Genomic DNA, 24,499 nt, shown 5'->3' on the forward strand with positions numbered 1-24,499 from the left:
GGCTGCACGTAACGTCCGTCCATTTTTCGTCGGCGTATGAAGTTGCAGTTCATCAAGACGATCAGCTAGATCATTCTCAAACGGAAGACAGATTGGTCGAATTGCTACATCGTAAGTTGAATTCCCTTTATTTTCTATTTGGTATGCTTCGCTACTGAGGTTGGAAAGGAAGTGGATTTGTGGTATATTTCAGCAGGCCCTTAGTTTGAAGATCAAGTTTTTAGGTTTGTTTTGGTCTGCAGGTATTGTCACTAGGTTGGATATGCTTATGAATTTTTTAGGGTGGCTGCCGATTACTCTGGTGCTCTTATAGGCTATCTGATACCCAGAAGCCTGTACCTATGTCCAAAATATCGCTTTACAGAGCTCAATTCCAATCGTAACTGCTCGAATATCATGACTACGATTTCCACAGTAACTTCGAAAGCTACCGCGTTCCCCAATTATTCCTTTTCTCGTTGAAATTTATATTCTGGGCCCCCGAGGAAACTCCGGGCCCGGGGGGGATTTCCCCCTTTCCACCCCCTCTCGTCAGGCCTGCATTTAAAAAAAACTCGGCGTACTTGAAAAACAAATTGTTCTTTGTATTTGAATCATAATAACATTAAAATTTAATTGTACAGTTTTTTTCAATGTTTTTCTATTTTTCATTTGAATTGGGTTCTTTTATGGCTTGTTTCCCAAACATGCAATGTTCTTTCACTTCATGTTCGTTTTCTTTAATTTTTCGTCAAATTATGATATTTTTAAAACTAAATATATTAGATTCGATTACCTCACATATTACAATTAAGTATATAATAGCCAGAGAGTAAATCAGTCAAGAAGATTTATTCATTCGATTTTTACTTAGTTAAATGCGACTAACTAACAATTAAAGATAATAATTGAATAGTTCTTACCTAGAAATGTAAACTCTGAATTAGATAACAATAATTATTATTGTAAGAAGTAGTTATACGAGTAGGAGTGTTAAAGAAAGTTATCTTACTTACGATTGAACATTTTCTTTTCATCGATCGAGATAGAGCGGAGTTGAAATATTCAGATAGATTTTGAAAAATAATGGGAATATATAGTTGCCCTTTTGGCTTTGCAGAGGTCTTAACATTAGCCTTTCGATTGAAGAAAACATAAGAAACTATAAGGCCACATTTAGGATGCGCATAACGAAACATTACTTAGTATCTATGTATATAAGATACATAGTGCAAGACGACCTAAGTGTTTAGTATAGTATGCTGCAAGTGATGTTTCTGCCAAGTTACGTGGCTTCAATACCCAACAACAACAAGATGGCAACTGGAATGCGTATGTGTATATGTGTATATTGTGTTCCATGCACTCGTATTCAAAAATTGCTAAATTGAACTTGTTTTCCTAGCCCAACTGCACAGGTGCACGCCATTTTTTTGCGACAATTATAAATGGTATATAAATAATTACTTCATATCGTCTTGCGATATGTTTCTTGTGCTATGTGACGTCTTATTATGCGCAAGATAAATGCGGCTTAAATAAATTTGATTTAATTCTATCAAATTACTTATATCGATTTAATCCTGGAGCTTTCCTAATCGAACCCCAAATTCCGGATGGCATTTTCAAGAACCTTTTAGACAATTACAAAGATTATTTATGTTCAACAAATGATGATGTTTAACACCTGGAAACGTTAGTTTTTCAGCAAGGTCGAACCCATTTCTTCCTTCCTTGTGCATATGAATGCGTTTCTCTTCAGGAACCTGCTCTCACTTTCGTAGAAAAAAATAAATAAATAATATAAACCCTAAATTCAGAATGTAATTAACTTTTTAATGCAACACATTGTGTCCATGTCTGGTTGAAATTCAATCGAAGAAATACATGCTCTCTACTTTCAGTAATTTTTGTCTTGTGTATTATGGCACATATATACATTCATAGTAACTGGAGGAAACTTTTTTTTTTCAAAATGGAGGTTAACTACAATACCAAGCATTACATTCGAAGTGGTTTCAATTTGTCTAACGACTAAGCAAAATCCAAGCGGGGATTCAATTACAACGTCCTCAAGCGTATTTTGTCTGAATGAAAACAGCGTTATAATTTCAGCTTTTCGGGTCCGATCTATCTAAGGGTCCTTTGTAGGGTTCGATAGTTATTAAGGATGTTTGGTATGATTTTGGTGGCGATGAAAGTGGACTGTATGACGGTTGCATGGCGGTTGTGCTTGTAGTTAGTGTGGAACAAGTTCCTAGTTGCATAAGAATATTGTCGCAGCTTCGAATTTGAATGTCTTGTCTAGTATCACAGGGGCTAGTGGCTAAGGGGGTTTGTCTGCCTGCCTGTTTGATTGTGCTAGCTTTATCCCTAGTGGGTGAATTTTCGGCCGAACGAGCATAACGATTGCCAGTGAATGACGAGTTCGGTTTCAATGAGTCTAGGTAGGCCTTAGTTATAATCGGAGACGGCGGGGATTTGTCGGTTTTGGCATCACGCTCCTTTTTCTGATACAGGTAGCGGTCGTACATGGTTGCGGTCACGGTTGTGTGCCGGATTTCTATTTTATTAGGATTATACGCACAGGGGGAAGTTGTGCCATCGAAGTCTTTCAAATCACTAATATTTTGATTGTTCCATCGTATGGGACTTTTATTATTATTTCTATGTGTAGGGTCTACCGATGAATTCTCATTATCCTTAAAATTAGTTGAATATGTTGGCAAATTATCACGACGTGCACGACTTTCATACTCTTCCCGATCCTCGTCCAACCTACGTCTTGGAGATATATCCCGCCTCAGGTCGCGTGAGTACCGCGCTCGGGATGTATAGCTGGAAAACTCATTAGTCGTGTAATCCTTATTGGAATTGTAATCGTTTATTGGTTCACTTATCTGTATTACCGGAGCAGTGGTTTGTTGTTTTTGTTCGAAAAGCGAGTCTATGTACTTTTGGCATTTGTCCCTCTTGTAGGAGTTTCGATCGTCGCAAAGTGAATCGATAGATTTGATTGTATTTTTTATAGAAGCTAAACGATCGGCTATATTGTCGTCATAGCGCAGGGGGATTTCGGTTCTGGATCTTGGACGCGATGAAGATCGATCTCGATCGAGCTTTCTGGGGGACTCCATTGGATCGAAGATTGTACTGAATCTGCTTTTTTCGGGCTCTTTTTGCTGATCGACCCTATATGATGTATCGATCTGTTCGCTATTGCTTGGCAGAACGTTAGTTTCACTTTCTAGTCTCTTTTCATTATTGGGTTCACAGCCCTTTTCCTCAGTTTTACTATTGCCTAATGTTGCGTTATCTATCACTTCATACAGATCAGGTCCACTTCCAACAGTTTCTTGTAATGCAATACGAACATCCGCTACAACATTAGATATACTATCATTACCCCCGTCTTCTTCAGCTCCCTCCCCTGATTTGATAGCATGTTTCTTCAAAATCCTATGTAAAATCATTGAATTCTCTTCAATGATTTTCAAAACACGATCGCTCCTACATTTACCTTCCACAATGTCAGCTCTCGCTTCAGGACACGAAGTTGGGCGAGGTTCTTCTTTTTCCACTATTGTCGCATCATCAAAAGAAAATGATTTCTCACGATCGATATGGTGATGAAGAGGATGTCTTATGGCATGTTTTGTAACACTAAATGGACTAGGTGAATTGGATGATGCCAGGTCAGATGATCGTATCTTGAAATGATCGATTGGGGAGACATCAGGTGATTGGTGCAATGGACTTTTCTCATGAGTTCCAATTACCTCGGATTGTTGAATTTCTTTCTTATCCTTTCCTTTTTCCTCTTTTTGAGTCATATTACCGGGGCTGTATGTCTTCTCACTTTCCGGGGAAGCCGTTTTAAATCTATCCAAGAAATTATCCCGGTCGTTTAATGAGTAGAAAAGTTCCAGTTTCTTTGGCCGCTCAACTAAGTTAACTCTCTCAAAATATTCATTGGTGACGCCTTCTTCGCTGGCATCGTAACTGTCGTCAGTATCGTGGAATGCTGTTTCGTCATTCTTGGTCAGCAAATCTGTTAAATTGAAAGTTGCTGAAGGGGTCTTCAAAGGACTTATACTAGAAGTACTTATGTAAGTGCTAATATCAGCTATTGGAGACAGTTGACTTGTACTGGTAATTTCCAAAGGAGATTTGGTGCTAACGTCCAGATAGCTCATAGGTTTCATGTCTAAGGTAGAAGCATAATTTAGAGTAGATGAGGCACTGGTAGAAGCTAAAGTGGTAGAGATATTTGTAGTAGCGCTATCTGCTCTGTTCGTTTCACCGATTCCAAACAATTTATTGCTTCCAATACGGTCACATTCTGCCGAGCTGTCTTCATCTATAAGTTCACAATATTTAGTAAGATTCTCTATGCTTGCAGACTTTTCATTTCCAGGTACATCGCTCTTTTTTTCGGCATCTTCTTTATCTAAACTCATTAAAATTATATCAGGCACTTCGTTAACATTATCATCTTCGTCCTGATTCGTGGGCTGATAAGACGCTTTGGGACTAGTATCAAACTTACGAAGAGGACTTGCTTCCAGCGAAGATGATATAAGGTCCATATCATCATCATCACAAAGACTGGTACTCGTGCTAGAGTTGGCATCACTTTCTTCACTATATGAGGAAGATTCGCTTTTCTTCCGACTTCGAGATGATGTAACCGACGAAGCTTTTTCCGAGACATTGCTTCTGGAAGACGTTGGAACATCAACATAGCTTTTTGAACTATCCGAACCTGAACTGCTGCGTTTTGATGAGGATGCTTCCTTCAGTGTTATTGAATTTTTCCGCTTTTTCGTTGCCTCGGTGTCGTGCCAGTGAAGGGTTTCTCCTCGTCTCGTTGGTTTTGCCAGTGTCTGCTTGATAGGTTTAGCACTGGATGCGGGTAATTTACGAGCAGGAGGAATAGCTCCTTGTGGGGGACCAATTCGGCGGCCTCGATTCGTAACGATTGCATTGCGTCCCATTAGAAGTTGATTCATTTGAATCGGTGGGGATGGGTTGACAACACCTGTACCTTGTTTGGCAACGGCGGCTGTGAGTATAATGTGAGCTTGACGCTGTCTTTCACGAAGACGATCATATTGCTTTTTCAGGAGGGATATATCGAGAGCGATGCGATCTTTATTGTCTGTTGTCGGTTTATTGGTAGTTGATGAAGAAGCTGATCCTCGCCGATTTATACGAAGACCCCACACAGTAGCAACTGCCAGACGAGAATCTTCATCAGAATCAGGTTCATCATCTGAGTAAAATATCCTGAAATGATTCGAATTTTAGAATTTCTCAACGTAACGGCAGTTAGAAAAAAAATAAGGATTACTTCAAGCCTTTCCTATCTTGCCAAGGAGCGATATTGTAAAGATGTTTCTCACGTAGCTTTTGTAATTCCGCAATAGGTCCTAATTCCACGACTTTTTCGATTAGGCCATTTGAATCGATTAAATGACCATTGAGTAACTCGCCTGAGAGTGTTCCCATTCGGCAATAATAATCATCAGCGGTTTTAGTAGCTAATATTTTTCTGGAAGTAGAAAAATTAGAAGTAGATAAATTTGAAAGATTTCCAGTGATTGTTATCGCTATAGCTCTCCCAATAAATTTTTAACTCACCCTTCTAACAAACTCCATATAGCTAGTGCTGTTCGCAATAAAACATCACTACCCTCGATTAATATCAAATCCCATACACGCAGGACACAATTTATTGGCAAACATGTACAAAACAAAGTTAGGAACCATTGCATAGTGAAAACATTTGTAAGAGGCGGTTCAAAAGAGCCTTCGCCAATAGGTCCTTGTAGTTTTTGAAGGTGTTTAGCTAGCCTTGGTAATTTCGATGTCATGATTTCTCGAAATACAGCCATATCGGCTTGTAAACCGCCTAATGATCCGCTAAAGTAGCCGGGTGGCAATACACCTTCTACTAAAAAAATCATCACTTTCATGGACTCTTCTTCGCTTTTGTCCATAACTTGCAGAATTAAGGCCCCAAGCATATTAAAACCCTGGGAATAAGGAAGGGATCAAAAGGAAAAGGGCAAACGATTAATTGATTTTAGAGCGATAGAAGTGTTTAGAATACTTTATACTTACTTGACAGTAACCCACTTCAGGATTCCATCGGGCATACCCCAAAAGTACTCGTTTGAGCTTGGCCTGATTCAATGATCCTGCCGGGCCTGAGCATAAACTTGAGCCAGTACGATGTAGATCCTTAACAAATTTAGAATTTATTCTTGCAATAATTATCTGATCATTTGACCTGTAGCATGTACCTTAACAATTTGTATTCCCAACTCCTCATCGTCTTCGCGCCATTGTTCGCTGAAACATTTTTCTTGTTCCTTGGCCCAGTCAACATTCTTTGATTGTAAATATCGATCAGCTAGAGCTAACCAAAGCTGTAAAATATATTTTTTTTAGTATATACAAAAAGATACCGAAAGATTTTATGAATTTCATTACTTTTCTTCGAAATTCGGGCGGCATACCACCTGGTAGCCGCGCCACCATTTTCATGGCATGCAGCCATTGATTGAAATCGGATGATGCTGCATCGAGATTTTTAGCAGGATCAATTTTTGGAGGGGACGGCGGTAACAATCTGAATTTCATATCTCTTGCTTCAGCTATAAAATTGAGAAGATGATTTGTTTTTAGAAAATGAAAATATTTATCGAAATATTTCACACTTAAAAAAGATTGAAATCTATTGAAACATTTGCTCTAAAAATTATACACGTTGGATCTGTAGATTCCAAATTTATATCAAATATAAGGCATGGAGGTCGTTTAAGCTTTTTTTAAATATCCAGACCTCATGGTCATGGTATATGTGGTAAATACATCAGATTATCGCCGGGGCCACAATGCCCCACTGTTGTGAAATTATCAACGGTTCATTTTCATTTTGAAGTTATGATATTTTATTTAAACCTCTCTTAGATGATATCTTTACTTCTACTTACCAACTGTAGGTCAATTTATATTATTATATATACTCGTAGGGAGTATTTCCAGGACATTTGATAAATATCACCCTAAGGGGCACTATCAGATTCGATGGATTCAAAGACAGTTTCCAACCCACGCCCCGGCCAAGTTTCAAGCAATTTCTACCCTACCTTCAGATTCTTTCTTTGTAATGTATTTCTGTAGTGATTAGTGATTTGATTAGAGTCGTTGCTAGTCGACTCTGCTTAATTCGCCAGGATATTGTGGCCAGCTACCAAATTTATATTTTCTAATGTGAAGGAGTCGCTCTTCTCTTTTTTTCCGGGATCTCATTAAAATTTCAGAGGATTTTTTCATTCGTTAAGATTTACTGAGAGAGTAACGCAAATTATCCGCTTTTTTCTACTTAGCCTTTGAAATTGAAAATATTGAAGATGATTTGTGATTGGATTACTTCCAGATGTTTGTAAAAATTCTAAGAATTACATTTCGCTTTAGAAGCAGGGGGAGAAACAAAATACAGATTTGGTTGGGCTTTGTTGCCTCATTCTTATTCAACAGACATTTCTGATACAATTCAGTTATTTCTCAAGAATACTAATTCGAAAATAAGGGTCCTGTCCTCTTTTTCAAAATGACCAGTCGCCTGAAGAGAATTCAATCTAAAATTTGTCTCTAGTTCTAAACAATATTAATTTCGTTGAGACTTGCCTGTTGCTATAGATACTCGTATTTTGAAAACTGTCCATAGATCATCATTCTGGGGGTTTTACTTCTCCCTGTGGTGTAGTGATTTCAATATTCCATCCGGACATCTTTCATGGCTAAATTGAATGTAAAATTTCGATAGCATATTTACGGGAAATGATAGCTCTCAATAATGGATGTGCCATTAAATTTGATTATAGGGAATATCCGCTTTCGAATTATTATTCACTTTGGGAGTTTGATATTAATTTATTAGCTTTGCTGAAATTTGGATGTTGTTTTTCGAGGGAGAGCAAAAGGGAGGTAGGCAACATGCTAAAAGGATTATCTAATTAAGAAGTAAAGATATGGACAGATATGTAGGTATACTGTTTATTAACTAGCCTGTGTTCACTGAAGTTGCAATTGTGGGCTGGTATAAGTAGATTGGAGAGGAAAAGCAGATTTGACAAAGCGCTAACCTGTTTTATATTTATTTATATATTAAAGAGTAGCAGATGCTTTTTCAGGCGGCTACAATTGGGAACAGACATGCTGAATCCTCAGCAGCCGAGCATATCGCATTGTTGATAGATCTCTTGCTTCAGTTCCTAATAATGAACAGCCTCGAATTGACGCACTATCATCTCTGGTCTTTTACGCCCAATGGACTTCTTCCAAAAATTGATCAACTTTTTAGTCAAATTTTAATTAAATTTTAGAGATCCGGAATAAAACACGAGTCTCACACTATCAGTTGAAAAGAACCTACAATTTGAACAAGAACTTGCCAAAAAACTTCAATCTTATTTTGCTGTAGTGGCCATAGTAGACACTTATACCCAAATCTGACCCGTAATCTCTATTGAGATCATTATACGCGAAATCCAAATTTCTCAAGCATATGGACCGTGAGCAGGTTTGAAGCATGTACGAGGGACGGCTGATAAGTTCGCGGCCTAAGTTATTATACTTAATGAATGAAAAGGATAATCTTATATTTTTAATTTTTTAATGTAATCCCCCTCAAGTGAAATACGTTTTTCACATTATGAATATAATGACTTCATGCCACTGAAAAAAATGTTTCCTAAATTTCTCTTTAAAATGGTGTTTTACGACCGCCTTCATTTTGCTGTCGTTGGAAAATTTTCAAGCAAAATCTCTTGAACTCGTTTGTTGTTAATCTGCAGTCCTTCCATTATCTGCCACAATTTAATTCTTCGATCGGCTAGTACTAATTTTTCGATTTTTTGAGTATTTTCTTCAGTGCGACCCGGGCGAGAGTCGCCTTAACAGGACTTTCTTCCTTGTTGAAATAGTCGAGCTCATTGTATAGGACGCTGCAGAATCCCAAAAACCCATGAAATTTCTTCCAAAATTAATTTCGGTGATATTCCGTTTTTAAGGTGGAATTTGATGACAGCGCAATGCTCCCAATTGCAAGTATCCCGAGTTTCCGTTGACATCGTGTCCTTGTTTGTACATGAAATAATTAGAAATGAACCAAATAAAGGAAAGAGAGTGGTATTTATACTAACAATGAGCCATGTAATTAGTGTTATCAGTAACGAGAAAATATAATAATTCGCTACATTCATCCCTCGTTTTTTACAAACAAAACGATGACTCGTCCTGGGCAACCCACATACTTCCACTGAATTAATTTTTATATACACTGGAAAAATGTACAATAATATCTTCCAGCTATGCGCACTCTGGTCCCATGTAACCCACCCACGTTAACCACGTGCGTTTTAAAATAGTTACAGCTCATTTACCCTACACCGACCACCCTTGGTTAAGTTAATGGTAAACATGTATGCGTATTCGATATTCTCAAAAATCCAAACGAGCATAAAAGAAGGATGTAGGTTTGCGCCCTTTGAATGCTTACCACCATATATGAGAGAAACCACCCCATTCATCATTACACTGTGCTTGGGCTTTACTATAGTTTCTCGCAGAGTAAATGAGACATTAACGAGTTTCTTTGAAAGGACACAGTCTGGGAGCTATTATAATAGCTAGTGAACGAACAAGGATATAAATGCCATCGCACAAATTACAGCGAATCGAAGGAATTAATTTGTCATGCTTTGACTGTGGTGGATTAATGAGACCATTTATTATGGAATATCGATGTCAGTGGATGCTTACTCGCGATAGGGAAGTCAATGCAGGTTACAGATTTTGTTATGGGAGTGCGTAATTGGTATTTATGTTGCAAATAAAAGGAGACTCCACTGGTTCCTTTGAGATTGTGCACTTCGTCTGGGAGAAAAAGGCTTTGATGCTGGCTTAGTTTCATCGTTTTAAAATTGAAAAGTTAATGGCCTAGACACTAGTTGATAGATGCGTCTTTTCTGATTCATGAAGTTATGTGTTTCAAGTTCGTCGCCCTTGCCGCAATATTGCAATTTACTTATCCTTTTCCACTTCCTTTTCGTGCAAATTCGGCTGAATATTACGACAACGTTGATATGATTCGAAATATGTTTCCATAAGTGAATAGCTAAAAATATAAGGTTGCCACCTGTTGAAACTATGCGAGGTATATTTGGAAAGGATGTCAATCACCTCCCTATTGAGGTGTTGGTAGTTGACATGACAAAATTCCATGTGTGTTGATTGAAAAAAATGAAGTTGAAGTGAATGAACGCATTAAGGTTTGACGTATCAACAAGGATATTGTGAGTACTAATTGAATTAATAATAATAAATTCACTAGTGGAAATAACCTTGTAAAGAAGTAAAAGAGAAACTTCCTATGCATGCAGTACAATATACCATACATACGTATTGAATACTGAAGCTTTCAAGGATGTAATTTATTTTCATGTTCAAAGTGTCCAATCTAATGATATCGAAGTTTAATTACGTTGGAGTGAACGCAGTGGCAAGTTAATTTTACTTGAAGTTGGTGAAAGAAATAAAATTTTTTTCCTATTATTTATGAAAGGGTGTATTTGTAAAAAATAATGCTGAAGGCGATACTTGAATAGACTCCTAAGGAAGTAGCCTCTATTGCACCTGTATGTATGTGCTCTATCTATTGGTGAAAACGTATCCTTGAAAGCTATGTAATGATAGGAAAAATGTATCTTTGAGAGTTTTGTAATGATTGGGAGTATTTTGCCGTGGATAGTGGAGGCTATTCGGAAATTTCTATGGCCATGACAAATAGCGTAGGGTTGAATGTTATGATTGCATCTACTAGTCAGTGATGTGGAGTAATAGCCGCGTTGGGCACCCGTTATTTAAGGTAACTATCGACGCAAATATAGTTTAGACGTCGAGACTTCCGGACCATTAAAACTGCTTTTCCAAAATTTCCTTTTGATGAATGGTACTTTCTTTTGGAGGCAATTATTTTGCGTTTGAGTTCTGCGATCTTTCTGATGAAACTATTGTTTTTTGCAATGGATATTTTGATAGAATTTCCACCATTTTAAAAACCTTAAAATGTTTAAATTTTAACTTAGGCTGGCAGCTGAGCATAATCTAGCAAAGCGAATGATGTTGTATAAAAAAATTTCAAAATGCAATGGCATACAATGAGGAAGTCCGAAATGAAGAATGAAAACATATATGTACTTGTAATTCTTCAGAAAGATTGAATTAAATGCGAAGCGTAATCTCATAAGCTCAAAGAAAATGCGATTAATTCGATAGCAAACTTTAATACTCACTAAGTATTGTATAGTAGCCTTCGCTATTCTTTTTATCATATTATTACCTTCTTTGGCTAAGTCACGCTGAACAGCAAATTGTTTCAACGAGTTGAGGAAATAACTCATGTCAGGGTGAAGAATTTAATAATTTGCTCATAGTCAGTATGTAAATATTTTGATAATCATCTACACTCATGTAAGTACATATCACGCAGTATTTGCCTATAAATACAACTGGTTGTGATTCGATGTATAATTTATTGATTTTCCTCGTTGTTCAGTTCTCTACCATTGAGAGGGGTGGTAGTCGTGTTGTTGCTGAGCTGGTTAAATTATCTATAAGGGACACTATCAGAAAGAGATGAATTAATAAATATGAATAATTGAGGGATAAATTAAGGGTAGTTCAGCGGAAATGTGTTAATAGTCTTTAATGCTATGCACTTATTGCCTATATTCGCCTGAGGCAGGTAGGGTATTAGTTGTGTAATGAATGGAATAAATTTTTCATCTCCAATAAGTTATTCTATCAAAAAACAGGTCATTGATAGTTTGTTTTATTTTGTAATTATTATTCAGCATCAAACAGTGTAATCCACTATTGAAAACGAAAGATTTTCGTAGATCAAGATGAATAATGAGGAGTAAATTACGCGGTAGGGTTGCCTATAAAATGTAAAGAAGATGGGTTCTTCGGGCTAGTTAAAGTCAATCCTAAATGGCTTCGGTCACATCAAGAACTTTATTAATGAAACTGTTGCAATATCTTTTTCGGTGTTTGCTCAAGGTTCCGATCGTCACGAATAGAGTAAACTACACCATTCAGAAATTCGTGCGCTTTTTATCGATCGATCGTCCGGAGAAGAGATTCGGAAAAACTTTTACACAAAATTAAGTTTTCATCATTTTTAAATTCAAGACTCAATATTGACAGAACTGGAGAGGAACTAATTAAAACAAAGTTCGGAACAGTATTATCATTATAAACCTACGATGCCTGAAAATGTGACTCAAACAGAATTGGGTGCTATATGAAAAGATACATTGAAGTGTAACAAATTTATTCAAAAGGCCTGAATGCAAATCACCAGGGAAGCTCCTTGTTTTTCTTGAAAAGACCCTTTTATCCAAGTTGAGATGAATTATAAACATGTTTGTTGTAATTACATATATTAGAATCCGTAAAACTACATTTGTGTCGGAAAAGCATGGACAAAGGGTATCCCTGTTTCTACTGTAGTTCAGAGTGTACCATGAAACGAATGCTTCTTCCAAGCTAATTGTAATTTAAAACCATGGCACATAATGCAATCCCTTGCAAATTCTGGGAACACCGAGTCGATTTCCTTTTCACTGTGTGTGTATTTCATGAATGAGATGACTGGACAAAGGGGGAGTGGGAGTAACTCCATTTCCCACTCCATTGGAATTTCCCTAGAACAAATACCATTTAGTTGCAAATATTTTTCTCTCCAATTACCTTAAAACTTACTGAATAAATTACGAAGACAATTGAGGAGCTGAAGGAGCTGACGGAGCTGAAGGAGCTGAAGAAGCTGAACATGATATTCCTCTTGGAATAAAATTCATTTGTTAAAGGATCCATTTTGGCTTGTTTAGACTTTCAGGGAGCTTTTGTTGAAATGACTTGTGTTCGGTTTCCGTTGCCGTGGATGAATCCGGCAATATCCTCACTACTATATACATATATGTACAAACAGTCATCGCATCCACTACTAACTCGTAATCTAAAAATGAATAGAAAGTTTGATGAAGGGGATTTCGTCCTTTAGAGGAACTGTATAATGGCTTCAACGATTATTGTTTAGATTGGTTTTATCTTTTTGTTGGCAATGAAAAAATAAGTGATTGAAGGGTATCTGTGTAGATGAAATTTGAGAATTTTGGATGGGAGATAATAGAAAATTATGCAAGTAGATGCATTTTACTGAAGTTGGAAGATTGTTGGAAGTTGCCAGAATTCTGGAAGTTTTTTGGCAAAGGGTGAGACAGATTGCAGAGACGTTTTTCAGAAGAGCAGTCTGCATTGCACCTTTTACTATAATAAGTACGTTTGATGTTGATTTTTTGTACTTGACTTTTTCTGCTGGAATGGAATTCTTTTTTGCTATTTCTGAAGTAATGACTTATTCATGATTTCAAAACAAAAACTGCCCTGACACCAACTCCTGAATAACTCGATTTCGATCAATTCGTTAATATCCCCATACTGTCAAGAAAAACATGATTGGAAAAAGAAAAGATACTTTCTTCTTGTATTTGTTTAGGTTATTTATGATCCTTGAAAAAATTAATTTATCGTTTTTATTTGGTTAGAACAAAACAATCGAGCTCCTGGGCCTTGTTGTCTAACATCACAGAGTTTCAAAAGATGCAATATTTTCATGTAACCAAAAATATGAGAAGAATCCTCCGCCTTAGGTACACGAGAAGACACATCTATATTCATTTGTCCAAAATCCATTACTTACAATTCATTATTCAAAGCTGAGTCTCCTTTTATTATAAAATGGATGTTTTACTCCCGAGAATTCCATAAATTCTGGCAGAGATGTGGGAAAAATAAGCAACAGCAGCGGAGATTCAAGCAAATAATTCCGAAAAATGAGGACTTATGTATTTTTGACGAAATACAAGTGTATTTCCAAGGGATCAACAATAGAATTGTACCCATGTCGGAATTAGGCTCGATGGAATGGTTACATATTAATGAAATAATATTGAGCATAGAAATTTGCTCAGATGAGAGTCGTTAAATGAGCTGATTGACAATATACAAGCAATGATGGGGATGGCCATTAAAAGCCAGTCAGTAACTGGACAAACAAACAACGTAGTTTATTATTCAGGAGATTTGTTAGATTTGTTTTGCGAATACAATTTGACTTTTTCGTGGCTACCGAATCACCTCAAGGATTTTACTTCTGTTTTATTCCTGAACATGAGTCGATCAATTTGGCCTACATAATCAATTATTCAGAGCACTCTCTATAGAAATCAGCACTCGAATTCGATAAATCTATACGGAAGATGGTCAACAAGGATTGCTAATGGCATCAAGATAACTGTTTCTTCCAGCCTATAAAATACAAGCCTAAGACATTCTCGATGGTGATGATAAGATACCATTTTTCAAGAAAATTCCGTAAGCCTCTCACAGGAACGACGTGAAAGGCAATTTTGTCTAGCATAAAATGGTAAAGTTCACTTCAGTGTTTCATATTGCAAATTATCTCACATTTACTGTCCCTCGGGAAATGAATAGAAAGCATGACGTAAAGTGAGTAGATAAGACGTGATTAATGCTGACCATCGCTTCGTTGTAAATTGAAGGGAATTATGATGATGAAAGAGTCGCTCCTAGATTAAAAACCTACCCTAAGTAGATAATCTTTCCTTTCTCATACTTTCAATGAAAGCTAAGGAAATTGGGTAGTGAGTAGTCCTGATGCGTAATTAAGGATACTTTTTGCTAACTATTATTATGGTAATGAAGGTCTTGTATCACTCACATATGTATGTGGAAAGACTAATTATTGTAGATGAATTGTTTAGAGAAAGTGCTAAGTAGAAACAAAGATTCAGGAAATCATTAATTTAGCGAAATGGAATTCATAATGGAATATAACCTTCATGAATTGGCTTTCTTTATCATTCTTTTTTATTAACTCTATGTACAGACAACAGTCACGGTGAAAACCTTGGAAAGAATGAAAGTGGGGAAAATTGTACTCTCTGATACGTCAGGTGTAGGTTTGTGGGGGTTGACAACCGTACCCGGAAAAATGAACTGTCTCAAAACCACTAAAGCAACGACAGGCCTGGTAACGAAATAGCTCAAGCGTTCCAAATGGCGTACGAAGTTAAAATTGGATAGATCGAGACCGAGGTAAAATATCCCAGTACAGAAAAAAATAAAATGTGTCAATAACTCAATTTTTGTGAATGGCTAGGGATGACGCCAGGGGACCAAGCTGCAAATGATTATAATCACGGAACCTTCTGGACAAGGCTGAATAACATAACATAAAGAGTAGCATTTCTTCACATTAAGTGGCAACTTGTTCCGAACGCACCACCGAGATAAATGTGTAAAGGTTTCACTGAAGGTTGCACTAGTGAGTATGCAAATCGACAACAGAAAATAATTTTGAATCGTCTGCATATAAAAGACTAGTACAGGTAAATAAGGATGGAAGATCATTCAAGAAAAATGAAAGAAAAATTGACTGAGGTTGGAATCTTGGGGTACTCCCGATGAGGAGAAAAGTGGAGATGAGATGCAGCAATTCCAGAAGACACGATTTACTTTACCATCTAAGTAAGATCTTAATAAGGACAGAATCCTTGCTGGATACAATATGATCGGAGTAAAAATTTTGGAGGAGGAAAGGATGGAAATAGGTCGGTAGTTTTTGGCTAGGTTAATGTCATCTTTTTTGTGTAAGGGGATAATGAGTTTTCTTGCAGATATCCGGAAAATGACATTGGCATGGTAAATGGCATGTTACAAATGATAGTAAGGAGAAGGGAGAATACCATCGGGACTGTAACCGTCACTAACGTCAACGTTTTAAAGAAGGAATTCGACAATGGAGGGATTCAGAAGAGGAAAAGAAGATATCTTAGCCGAAGAGGTGTTAGCTGTATTCCCGTTGCCCGAGTGGGGCTTCCATGCTATTTGAATACTGAAAATGCGCATTGTTGATCAGAATTTTCGCAGTTAAAAGTAGAACCCGACTTTTCTTCTATAACTACAAGAGAGAGACAATTGACGTATTATAAATCGGGATAGAAGCATTTCAAATGGAGCTGTGTGGAGTTAGCAAGCAAAAAGATTCTTCCTAAAGCTAATAAAATTTGCTCCCAGCTCTACATGTTACGAAACAGCGTCCATCTAGAAGGCATATTGTGCTAAGGTCTTTTTCACAGAATATAACCCCTTCATTGCCTCCCACTATTCATGCATTTATTTCACTTGAGCACGCAGCTTTTGTGCGTCCTTCTCTTATAAATTGCATTTTAATATTCAAGTAGAATATGTAATATTAACATGTCTCGTCTCAAGTGGGTGAAAAAAGTTAAATTGGATATTACAATAGGCTTCATATCCGCTTTATCTTAATAATCTCCTCGCGGTAGAAAAAGGCAACAAAATCCACTTAAAAATCTCTTGAGTATATGCGAGTGCTTGAAAATTTACATGTAACAATTTCAACGACACCGTTGACTTCAGGACTGTCAATGTGAACGTGATTTTATTAAAACAGGCCAATTGAATGAAGAGGATATGATTAACCCTTTCAATTTTCATATTGCATGAAGTTAACGTACATGTGAGAAATATCTACCCCTAAACGTTCTTTGAATTTATAACTAGACTTCCTTTGTATTTATCTGAGTAAGAGGTTTATAAAAAAAAAGAATTTATTTATTGTAAAAAATTGAAATTATTTCGAGGATAAGCCTATAAAATTTCAATCAATGAAGGAATATTGCCAATAAAGACGGGGAATCAAAGTTCAAAGAAAAGAATGAATATTTATCCTGAATTTTACTTGCTCAATTTGACTATAAATTGATGTGAAGAATGGTGCATGAATATGTACGCGTTCTACGTGCAATATTTGATTTCTTGGATATCCATTGTATTCGGTTTCGATTTCCGGAGTAGGTAGAATTTCCCAACACGACACCAGAGTTGATTTGTTGCTTGCCGCTTGAAATTTTTTTCTTCTCTTATTGCAGAACTTCAAGGGTAGATATCTCGCTTATTTGAATGAATCGATATGGAGGGATCACTCGCTCAAAATTGACTGAAGCTGGGAATATTCCAATTTCCTCGACAAACAGGGTTTAAACGCCTATACTTTATTTATTTGACCATAGAATTCGATACTCCGAATTGGACGCTTTAGTTTTTTCTCTGAAGGAAAAACTTTAAAATTGGTATCTTCAGCAAAGCCCATGCGTTATTCTTTACGGTTTTCGACGTCACCTGAAGTCAATGCAAATATTTAATGAATGCCAAAATGCATATCGAATGCTATATCATTGAAAATTATTTTATGGTGGTTTGGAAGATTCCAGGCGAGACACTTTTACTGGTAGGACGAACCGTGTGAAGGTAGTCCAAAATCTTCCATCATCCCAAAGTAAAGCAAATGATTGGCTTAGATGCCATGGCTGTGTCATACATATTTGGTCAGAATCTGAGATACACGAAAAAATCTTCTCGATGGATTCCACTCAAAAGAAGGACATGTTAACTTTGTCAAATATTTCCTTGTGAAATCTAAAAACGGTCAATCTAGTACCTTCGATAAAATTGCTATAAGTGACGAAACTTGGTTCTACAAGTAGAATGCGGAAGCTAAGCAGCAGTCCATAGTATGGAGCCCAGAAGGAGCTAATCCGCCCGTCAAGAGAAGGTAACAAAAGTGATAATGTCAGTTTATTTCACTGGGCCCAAAATTGTAGTTGCTATTCCTTAGGGAACTTGTCAAAAAAATACAAATTGATAAGGATTAATAAAAATGGAAAATATTTTTATTTGAATTCACCGAAATTTTTTTAGTCCCACTGTAAAGGAGCTGCAACTAAGGTTGACAATGTTCTTTTATCAAAGGGGGAAGGTTGCGTAGATCGAAAATTGCCGACATGTTACTGAACTCCTGTTTTTCAGAAGAAAATGTTGGCTTTTTGATATATATAATAGAAGAATCGACTATCTCACCTCTATTCAGTGTAAAAAACCCTAAAAATCTTCTTTCAAATTTATGAAGGCAAAATTCAAAATTTACCATTTTTATGTATGAAAGGAATCCATCAAAAATTATGGTAATATCTTCAGATAGAAACAGCTCAAGCATCAAGTTTATAACGTTTTTCACGTTGGCAGAGTAATTCGAATAAATTGCCAGGAATAATGGCGAAATAAAGTTAAGATAAAGGAATGTCGATAAGCTGACTCTATGTTCAGACTAGCTACGAGGCATTTTGAAAAGAAACATCAATCACTTTCAGAATGTTATGGAACCTGCAGAAAGTGATGCGATATGGTGCCAGTTTTGTGAAATATGTCGTGAACATCCTGAAGTATATGAGTATATGGGGTATTCTTCCTATAAATAGACATATCACGCTACAGTGATGTAAATGATAATGTTTGCGTTCATTCTATGATTTTTGTCATATGTCCAGATAAGGAGTTTAACGAGAATCATTTCGAAAGTCTATTAAAAATGAAAGGAAACATATTCATTTATAGGAAGGATCTGTAATATTTATATATTTATCACTTCGAACCAAATTAACAAGCAGGCCGGGGGGGGGGGGGGGGGGTATGTTGGTGAGCTGCTGATGAAGTTCTATAGTCTACATGTTCTCATAAGTCTCTCCTTTAATATACTCGTATGTATATAAAAGCCAGGATTATCTGAAACCATTTACAATGTTCTGAAAAGGAAGAATCTGGCTTCCTATTTTAGGCGGCACAACATCAATAATAAGCTCAACAGAAATAAAGGAAAGGATATTACCTGTTTACCTTTCATATGTGGATATCTCAAGGGAAACTATATGTTACTACATTCATGAAAGAAAATACTCCGACAATAATAAATGTAATTTTCTTTTCTCTATTTTCATCTACGTCTGGTTTGTAACAAGGTCACGTACATGTCATCATGCCCATGGTACACTTATGTACAGTGAATGTTTCGTTAAGGATGTACTTTTTGAGAATAAAATAAAAACATTGCATATGACACGAAATTGCTTTTTGTTTACGCGCATTTAATGGTTTGTACAATCTGCATTAATTTTTTATAAGTTCATATATTATACGAAATAGTGACGGAAAATACAAGCAGAATGTCGAATGGACCGCCAATGGAGCAGAATTATCAGGGAATTGTTAGATAATAATCAAAAAGCAGGAGCAGTGATTATTAGAAGGCGAAGAGAGAAGGAAGTCCTTCAGATCAAAGCAAGAGCATTTTTGATCTCATGACAACCCTCAAAAAATATTCAAAAGCTACAATTTGCACCATGCCAAATATTGTTAGACCGAAAACGTTACTCCGATCTAAATTGATCACCTTGAGTTGTAAATACCACCATTGTTGGCAAAATTATATAATTTACGTTCCTTAAGAATTGCCAGCGCTTAAATGAGGATTCAGTGCACGGTTTAGCCGGGATGATACCGATGGATATTCTCGCGGCTGAGGTAAAACATTGCCTATTAGAGCGTAATTTCAGTTTGGCGATCAGGCACAGAAGATGAAATACACTGCAGAAGGAGAGGTGAAGATATCGGTTGATTTCAAAAGTTGAGTTTTGCTTGATGAGCACCATGCTGAAATAAATTGTCAAACACACTTTTCATCAATAGGCATGATGGTTGGATAATAGTCCTTCTTGCGAAACGTATAAACATGACGAACAGTTAAATATTGATTCCGTCTTCAAGCATGATAGTTCCTCGGGGAGAGTAGTGGGAAAGGAGGTCGTTTTGGAGAAGAGCTCCATATATCCAAATTGGTTGAACATAGAGGATTGGCAATGATCGCTAATGAATACAAGACCTGAGTGAACAAAGGGCATACCGCCAGGAAAATGCGAGGGGGGCTCAAAATGAAAGCTATGTGGAGGACTCATAGGTGTAGATAAACGATATTTAGTTAGGAGTGGCATATGTATTTCTAAACTACGAAAACGAGAAATGCAGTGTAGAGAAAATTGGAAAATTAAGCTGATTCAAACCAACCCCAATATTCTGGGGTTAACCTGGATATCCTGCAAACCACTCAGGGTTAGGGCGCGGATATTTTTATAATGAGACTACTCCGTCACAAGACTAAAGTACTAAAGTAATAGAGAACTGTTTCGTAAAGATAAAGCCCCAAGGATCCAAACATTAGATTTGAAACAAATACTAAGGAAAATAGCCTAAAACTTCGAGTTTCTGCGAACCCTTAACAGGTAAAACAATTATGCTGATATAAGGGAGTTAACTAGTACAACTGTATTGAAATTGTTATTTTCGCTGTAATTAATATCGCTCAATGAAAAAATTTTGTCGCCTTATGTCTTATCGTACTCATGAGAAACCTACTTTGTTGACAGAAAAAACTAAATAGTACTGCAGAATTGTGAAAATAAGGGGGTATTTAGATATGTCTGTAGCTTTGCGCCCACAAGACATTTAATTACCAGACGCTTGCATTACCGTTTGAGAAAAGTGGTTTCGTAAAGGATATTTCATTCTTTAAATATTTACAGCTAGCACCTAAAGTGGTGCTCAGTTTCACTAAGGACGCACCAATAAGCACATCTTTGACTTAATTCATCAGATGTACAATTAATGTATCGAATTAAATTAAAATAAGAATCAACCCCTCAAACTGTAAAGAATGATTAAATAATTGAACGAATAAAAAGCTTGGTTATCTTTGCTTTCCATTACAGACTCATGAAAAAATTACTACTAAAGGATAAACATGAAGTGACCCACTATCACATAATAAAATATTCACCATTTTTCGCTTTACTCCGTCGTCCTTGTGTCACCTCCATAACTTTACAAAGTATTACTTGATTATAGTAGATGTGATGATGAAAGTGATGTAGTTCAGGATCACGAGCATTATACACTCATCACTAGGTCAACAACAATTGCACCATCAGATAGACCAGGAGTATCATCAACACAACAATAACAACGAATATGCACAACAAATTTAAAAGGGAGAGCACAGCTGATGTGAGTGTGACCCATTTTTCCCTACTTTTCGCGCACTGCACCCGAGAGAAAGACTATTGCGGGTGCACAATAAAAAATAGCGATGCCTTAGGGAGGAAGATGTTAGGCAACGTGTGTGGACTTCGTTACCCAGACACTTTACCTTCTACAATTGACATTCACTATCGTCCTTTGAAGTAACATTAGCTAAAAACCGCTGGCAGGTCTTTCTGATGATTCCTGTCTTCATCCTCTAGAGACAGAATCACTATCACTACTGCACATTAGTAAAAATAAATTCTCGCTCGTATCCACTAGGAATTGGACTTGCACAAAGCTTGAAGGTATCAGATATATGCACTGTCCTCTTATCTTGTTTTTCTACCCGACTGATTTTTTCATGTTTTTTTTACATTTCATAATTTCCCCGAATGGGATTGAATTGGATGGTAAAGCCGCCGCGACGCCATCAACCCCACGCAAATACGAGAAAGACAAAGACGACGATGAGGATGAACTTCATTGAGAAATTTCGCAATGCAGCTACGAATCAATAACTTGAACTTTGATCCTTGTATTTTTCTTATATTTTCGGTACCTTGAGAACTATACAATTTCCACACTAACTTTTTAGGGGAGGATTGAATTGCAACACGCAACTATTAAATCATCACTACAACGCGATAAAAGAAAGTCGATATTGAATGTGGGAGGGTGGCTAAATCGTCGTTCGTCGCGGATGGAGGACATAAAAAAAAGAAAAAAGAAAGCACTGGAGAAACAGTCACTGAAACTTTCACTTTGCAGATAGTTGCTAGTGAGTAATACAGAATTGGCTATGATAGCAGATGGGAAGAGTGTCCTGGTCGTCGTTCACCCGTTTTGATTTAAGAGCGTGTACAAAGCTTCAATTCCTACGACAGACTAACGAAACATCTAAAATTTCAAGGCTCTTCCTTCACCTGATTATACAAGAATAGAATATTGGCGTGTATGAGTGGAAATCTGACGGAAAATGTTCATGCGCTTTTGATAGTCCTAAGTTGCCAGTGAGTTAGAATCGTTATCTACGGAAGGTGCTAAACGTTCATGTATAACAGAATTATAACAAAAGTTCGCATAAAGAGGCAGACGGAAAGCTTTGCTTACTACTATCTGAGTGAGTGTCTGTCTGTTCAGATCCTTTTGTCGATATTTGCTGGCCTGAAACACGTGATGGTTCGACATTTATGCTCGTCTACTTGTTGCATTCATTATCGGTTGATGGAGTAGTATATATGAAGTTTTTTCGTAATAGCACTGATAATCTTGTTAATATTATTTTATTTATTTTTTTTTTTCTGATCGTTCTTTATATTTTATTGGTCAATGAATGGGGGCAGATTGCACCCCATAATGCAAGCCAAGTTCGCCGTGTAAAACATATTAAACAAGAAGCTGATACAAGATATACCAATTGAATCAATTGCAAGCTCACCTGACTTATTCGACAATGCCTGTAGATATGCTGTAACAACATCACATAACATCTCCTGTCGACGTAACCTGCGATCTCGTTTAATCAACGCTCTGGTTAGATACGATCCAATTACTCTGATTTCGAGCCGTAACGATGCAGAGATTTGCGTTAACGATTCTATGGCTGAGTGGGTGAGAAAATACTTATGTCAGTTCACTATTTTTGGAACACATATCCTCAATGAACATTAAGGTATTCACCAGGTATCTAACAGATAACTTACTTTGCCCTTGAAGCACCTCCACTGGATATTTCCAACAGTCGGGACATATGTGAAAACCTACTTCCTTTGAGTATAGATATGAGCGTTTGGACTCGCTTTCGGTTTCTTGCTGTCGTAAAGATACTTTACCGTAGATATCCCAGAGTAACGCATCCAGTAGATGCTGGAGCGTTTTATTGCTAGAAGATAGCATTATGTAAATGAACTTTGGAGTTTGTATGTCGACTGGGCCGAGAGAAAATGTTAAGAACAAACCTCATGGTAGCTATCGCGATTTTTTCGGGCTTGCGGTTACCTGAACGTTTACATGCACACTTGAACTAGTTATGTGTGGTATCGGAAAAGTCTAAATGGAGCTAAATAAATAAAATCGTTTTAGATTTGATTAAAACTGATTGCTATTACTTGGGTTGCTAATAGCAACAGAATTGTTTTTGTTTGAATATTTGCGTCAATTGTGTTTTTCCAGGTATACAAATATTGCAGTTAATTCGTTTTTTCCATGCAGTGTAATGTAGAGCGCATTTTATATTCTCCCTTTTTGTAGGAATCAGATTCTTATATTGGCCTTAGTAATTTCTTCTTAATTGTTTTTCATTTGCCTGTGTTAGAACAAGGAAGCTTGCTATAGTTTAATTATCTTGGGATCCATGTTTTCATGAAACTTGTGTGTAATATTTACTGCATTTTTTTCTGACTTGGAACTTGAAAGAAGATAAGAAAATATACTAGTCATCTCCACAAAATATATAGTATATATGTATGCACATCTAACTTTTGCCTTTTATCGCAATTACAGAATGTAGAGAGTTGTGGAAGTCAACGGATATTTTTTTTGAACAGTACTTTAGAGCTCTTTTCATGAGTCCTTCCTGATCGTTTTCCACGGTTATGCTTTGTTTAGAATAGTGTTGAAGCTAATAAAAGAGTTCATTGTAATTCTTTGGAACTGTACAGTATAGGGTAAGGGTGACTTAGTATCAAAAGTTCCAAAAGAGAATAGACCAGGATACCTTCCTTCCTTACGGATAGATTATTTTGCTATTGTACTATAGTTAGATGTAAACATCTCGCTCGCATTAGGAGACACAGCGAGTGTGGGATGAAAATTTATTACGGCCTCTCTAACCCTACCCTTCAAGGAAGATGTTCCTATATTTATTACCTTCAGTAAATGGGCTGATCATTAGGCCTTCATAAGTCAATCTGTTTTACCTTCCCCAGCTGCTCTTTTTATATTTTGGCAATTGTGGAGATAACTGACCTGTATTCTGGCGTCTCAGGTAGTTGTCCAGAATCATTCTTTTTTTGTTGTACCCCAGTCCATCAATAATGTCTAGATTCAATAATGTCTAGATCAACCTAATTAAAGTGCTACTGAGGCATTGATGTATTGATGTCCCTGGTAGGCCTCTCTCAAACATTTGAATAACATTTAGGCTTCAATCATGTTATCACTACCTTTCTGGGCCTGAGAATAACATTTCCCAGGTTTCCATTTTACACATGCCCTCAATGCTTAGTTCCCCTCACCGGAAAGATGACCTTCATCAGTGATATCTAAAGCAGTGAAGAGGTGTCCTTTGTGTGTCCTTTGATCAACTGACTGTACAGGGACATAACCGAGTTTGGTCAAACCGAACAGTCAGCCCTACAACGAA

The 24,499-nt window shown here is 36.8% G+C and overlaps 1 protein-coding gene across 4 annotated transcripts; it reads right to left on the minus strand.

The window, feature by feature from the left end:
* Positions 1 to 641: 641 nt before the first annotated feature.
* On the minus strand, positions 642 to 23,253 carry LOC119658944. 4 transcript variants are annotated; one of them, XM_038066811.1, is made up of 10 exons: positions 23,094 to 23,253; positions 22,839 to 23,017; positions 22,574 to 22,738; positions 6,478 to 6,641; positions 6,288 to 6,413; positions 6,106 to 6,225; positions 5,623 to 6,017; positions 5,333 to 5,533; positions 4,085 to 5,268; positions 642 to 4,030 (listed from the first exon to the last, which is right to left on the minus strand). In XM_038066811.1, exons 1-10 carry the CDS (start codon positions 23,096 to 23,098, stop codon positions 2,091 to 2,093), a joined length of 4,479 nt encoding a protein of 1,492 aa, XP_037922739.1. In that variant the 5' UTR covers positions 23,099 to 23,253; the 3' UTR covers positions 642 to 2,090. The 4 variants fall into 4 exon arrangements, with proteins under 4 accessions (XP_037922739.1, XP_037922741.1, XP_037922740.1 ...); XM_038066813.1 differs by lacking the exons at positions 22,574 to 22,738; positions 22,839 to 23,017; positions 23,094 to 23,253 and adding exons at positions 11,393 to 11,663; positions 20,891 to 22,072 and having other exon boundaries at positions 642 to 5,268; XM_038066812.1 differs by lacking the exons at positions 22,574 to 22,738; positions 22,839 to 23,017; positions 23,094 to 23,253 and adding exons at positions 11,393 to 11,675; positions 20,891 to 22,072 and having other exon boundaries at positions 642 to 5,268.
* Positions 23,254 to 24,499: the final 1,246 nt, after the last annotated feature.

Source organism: Hermetia illucens, chromosome 6, assembly GCF_905115235.1.
Source record: "Hermetia illucens chromosome 6, iHerIll2.2.curated.20191125, whole genome shotgun sequence".
NCBI classification, from domain to species: Eukaryota; Metazoa; Arthropoda; class Insecta; order Diptera; family Stratiomyidae; genus Hermetia; species Hermetia illucens.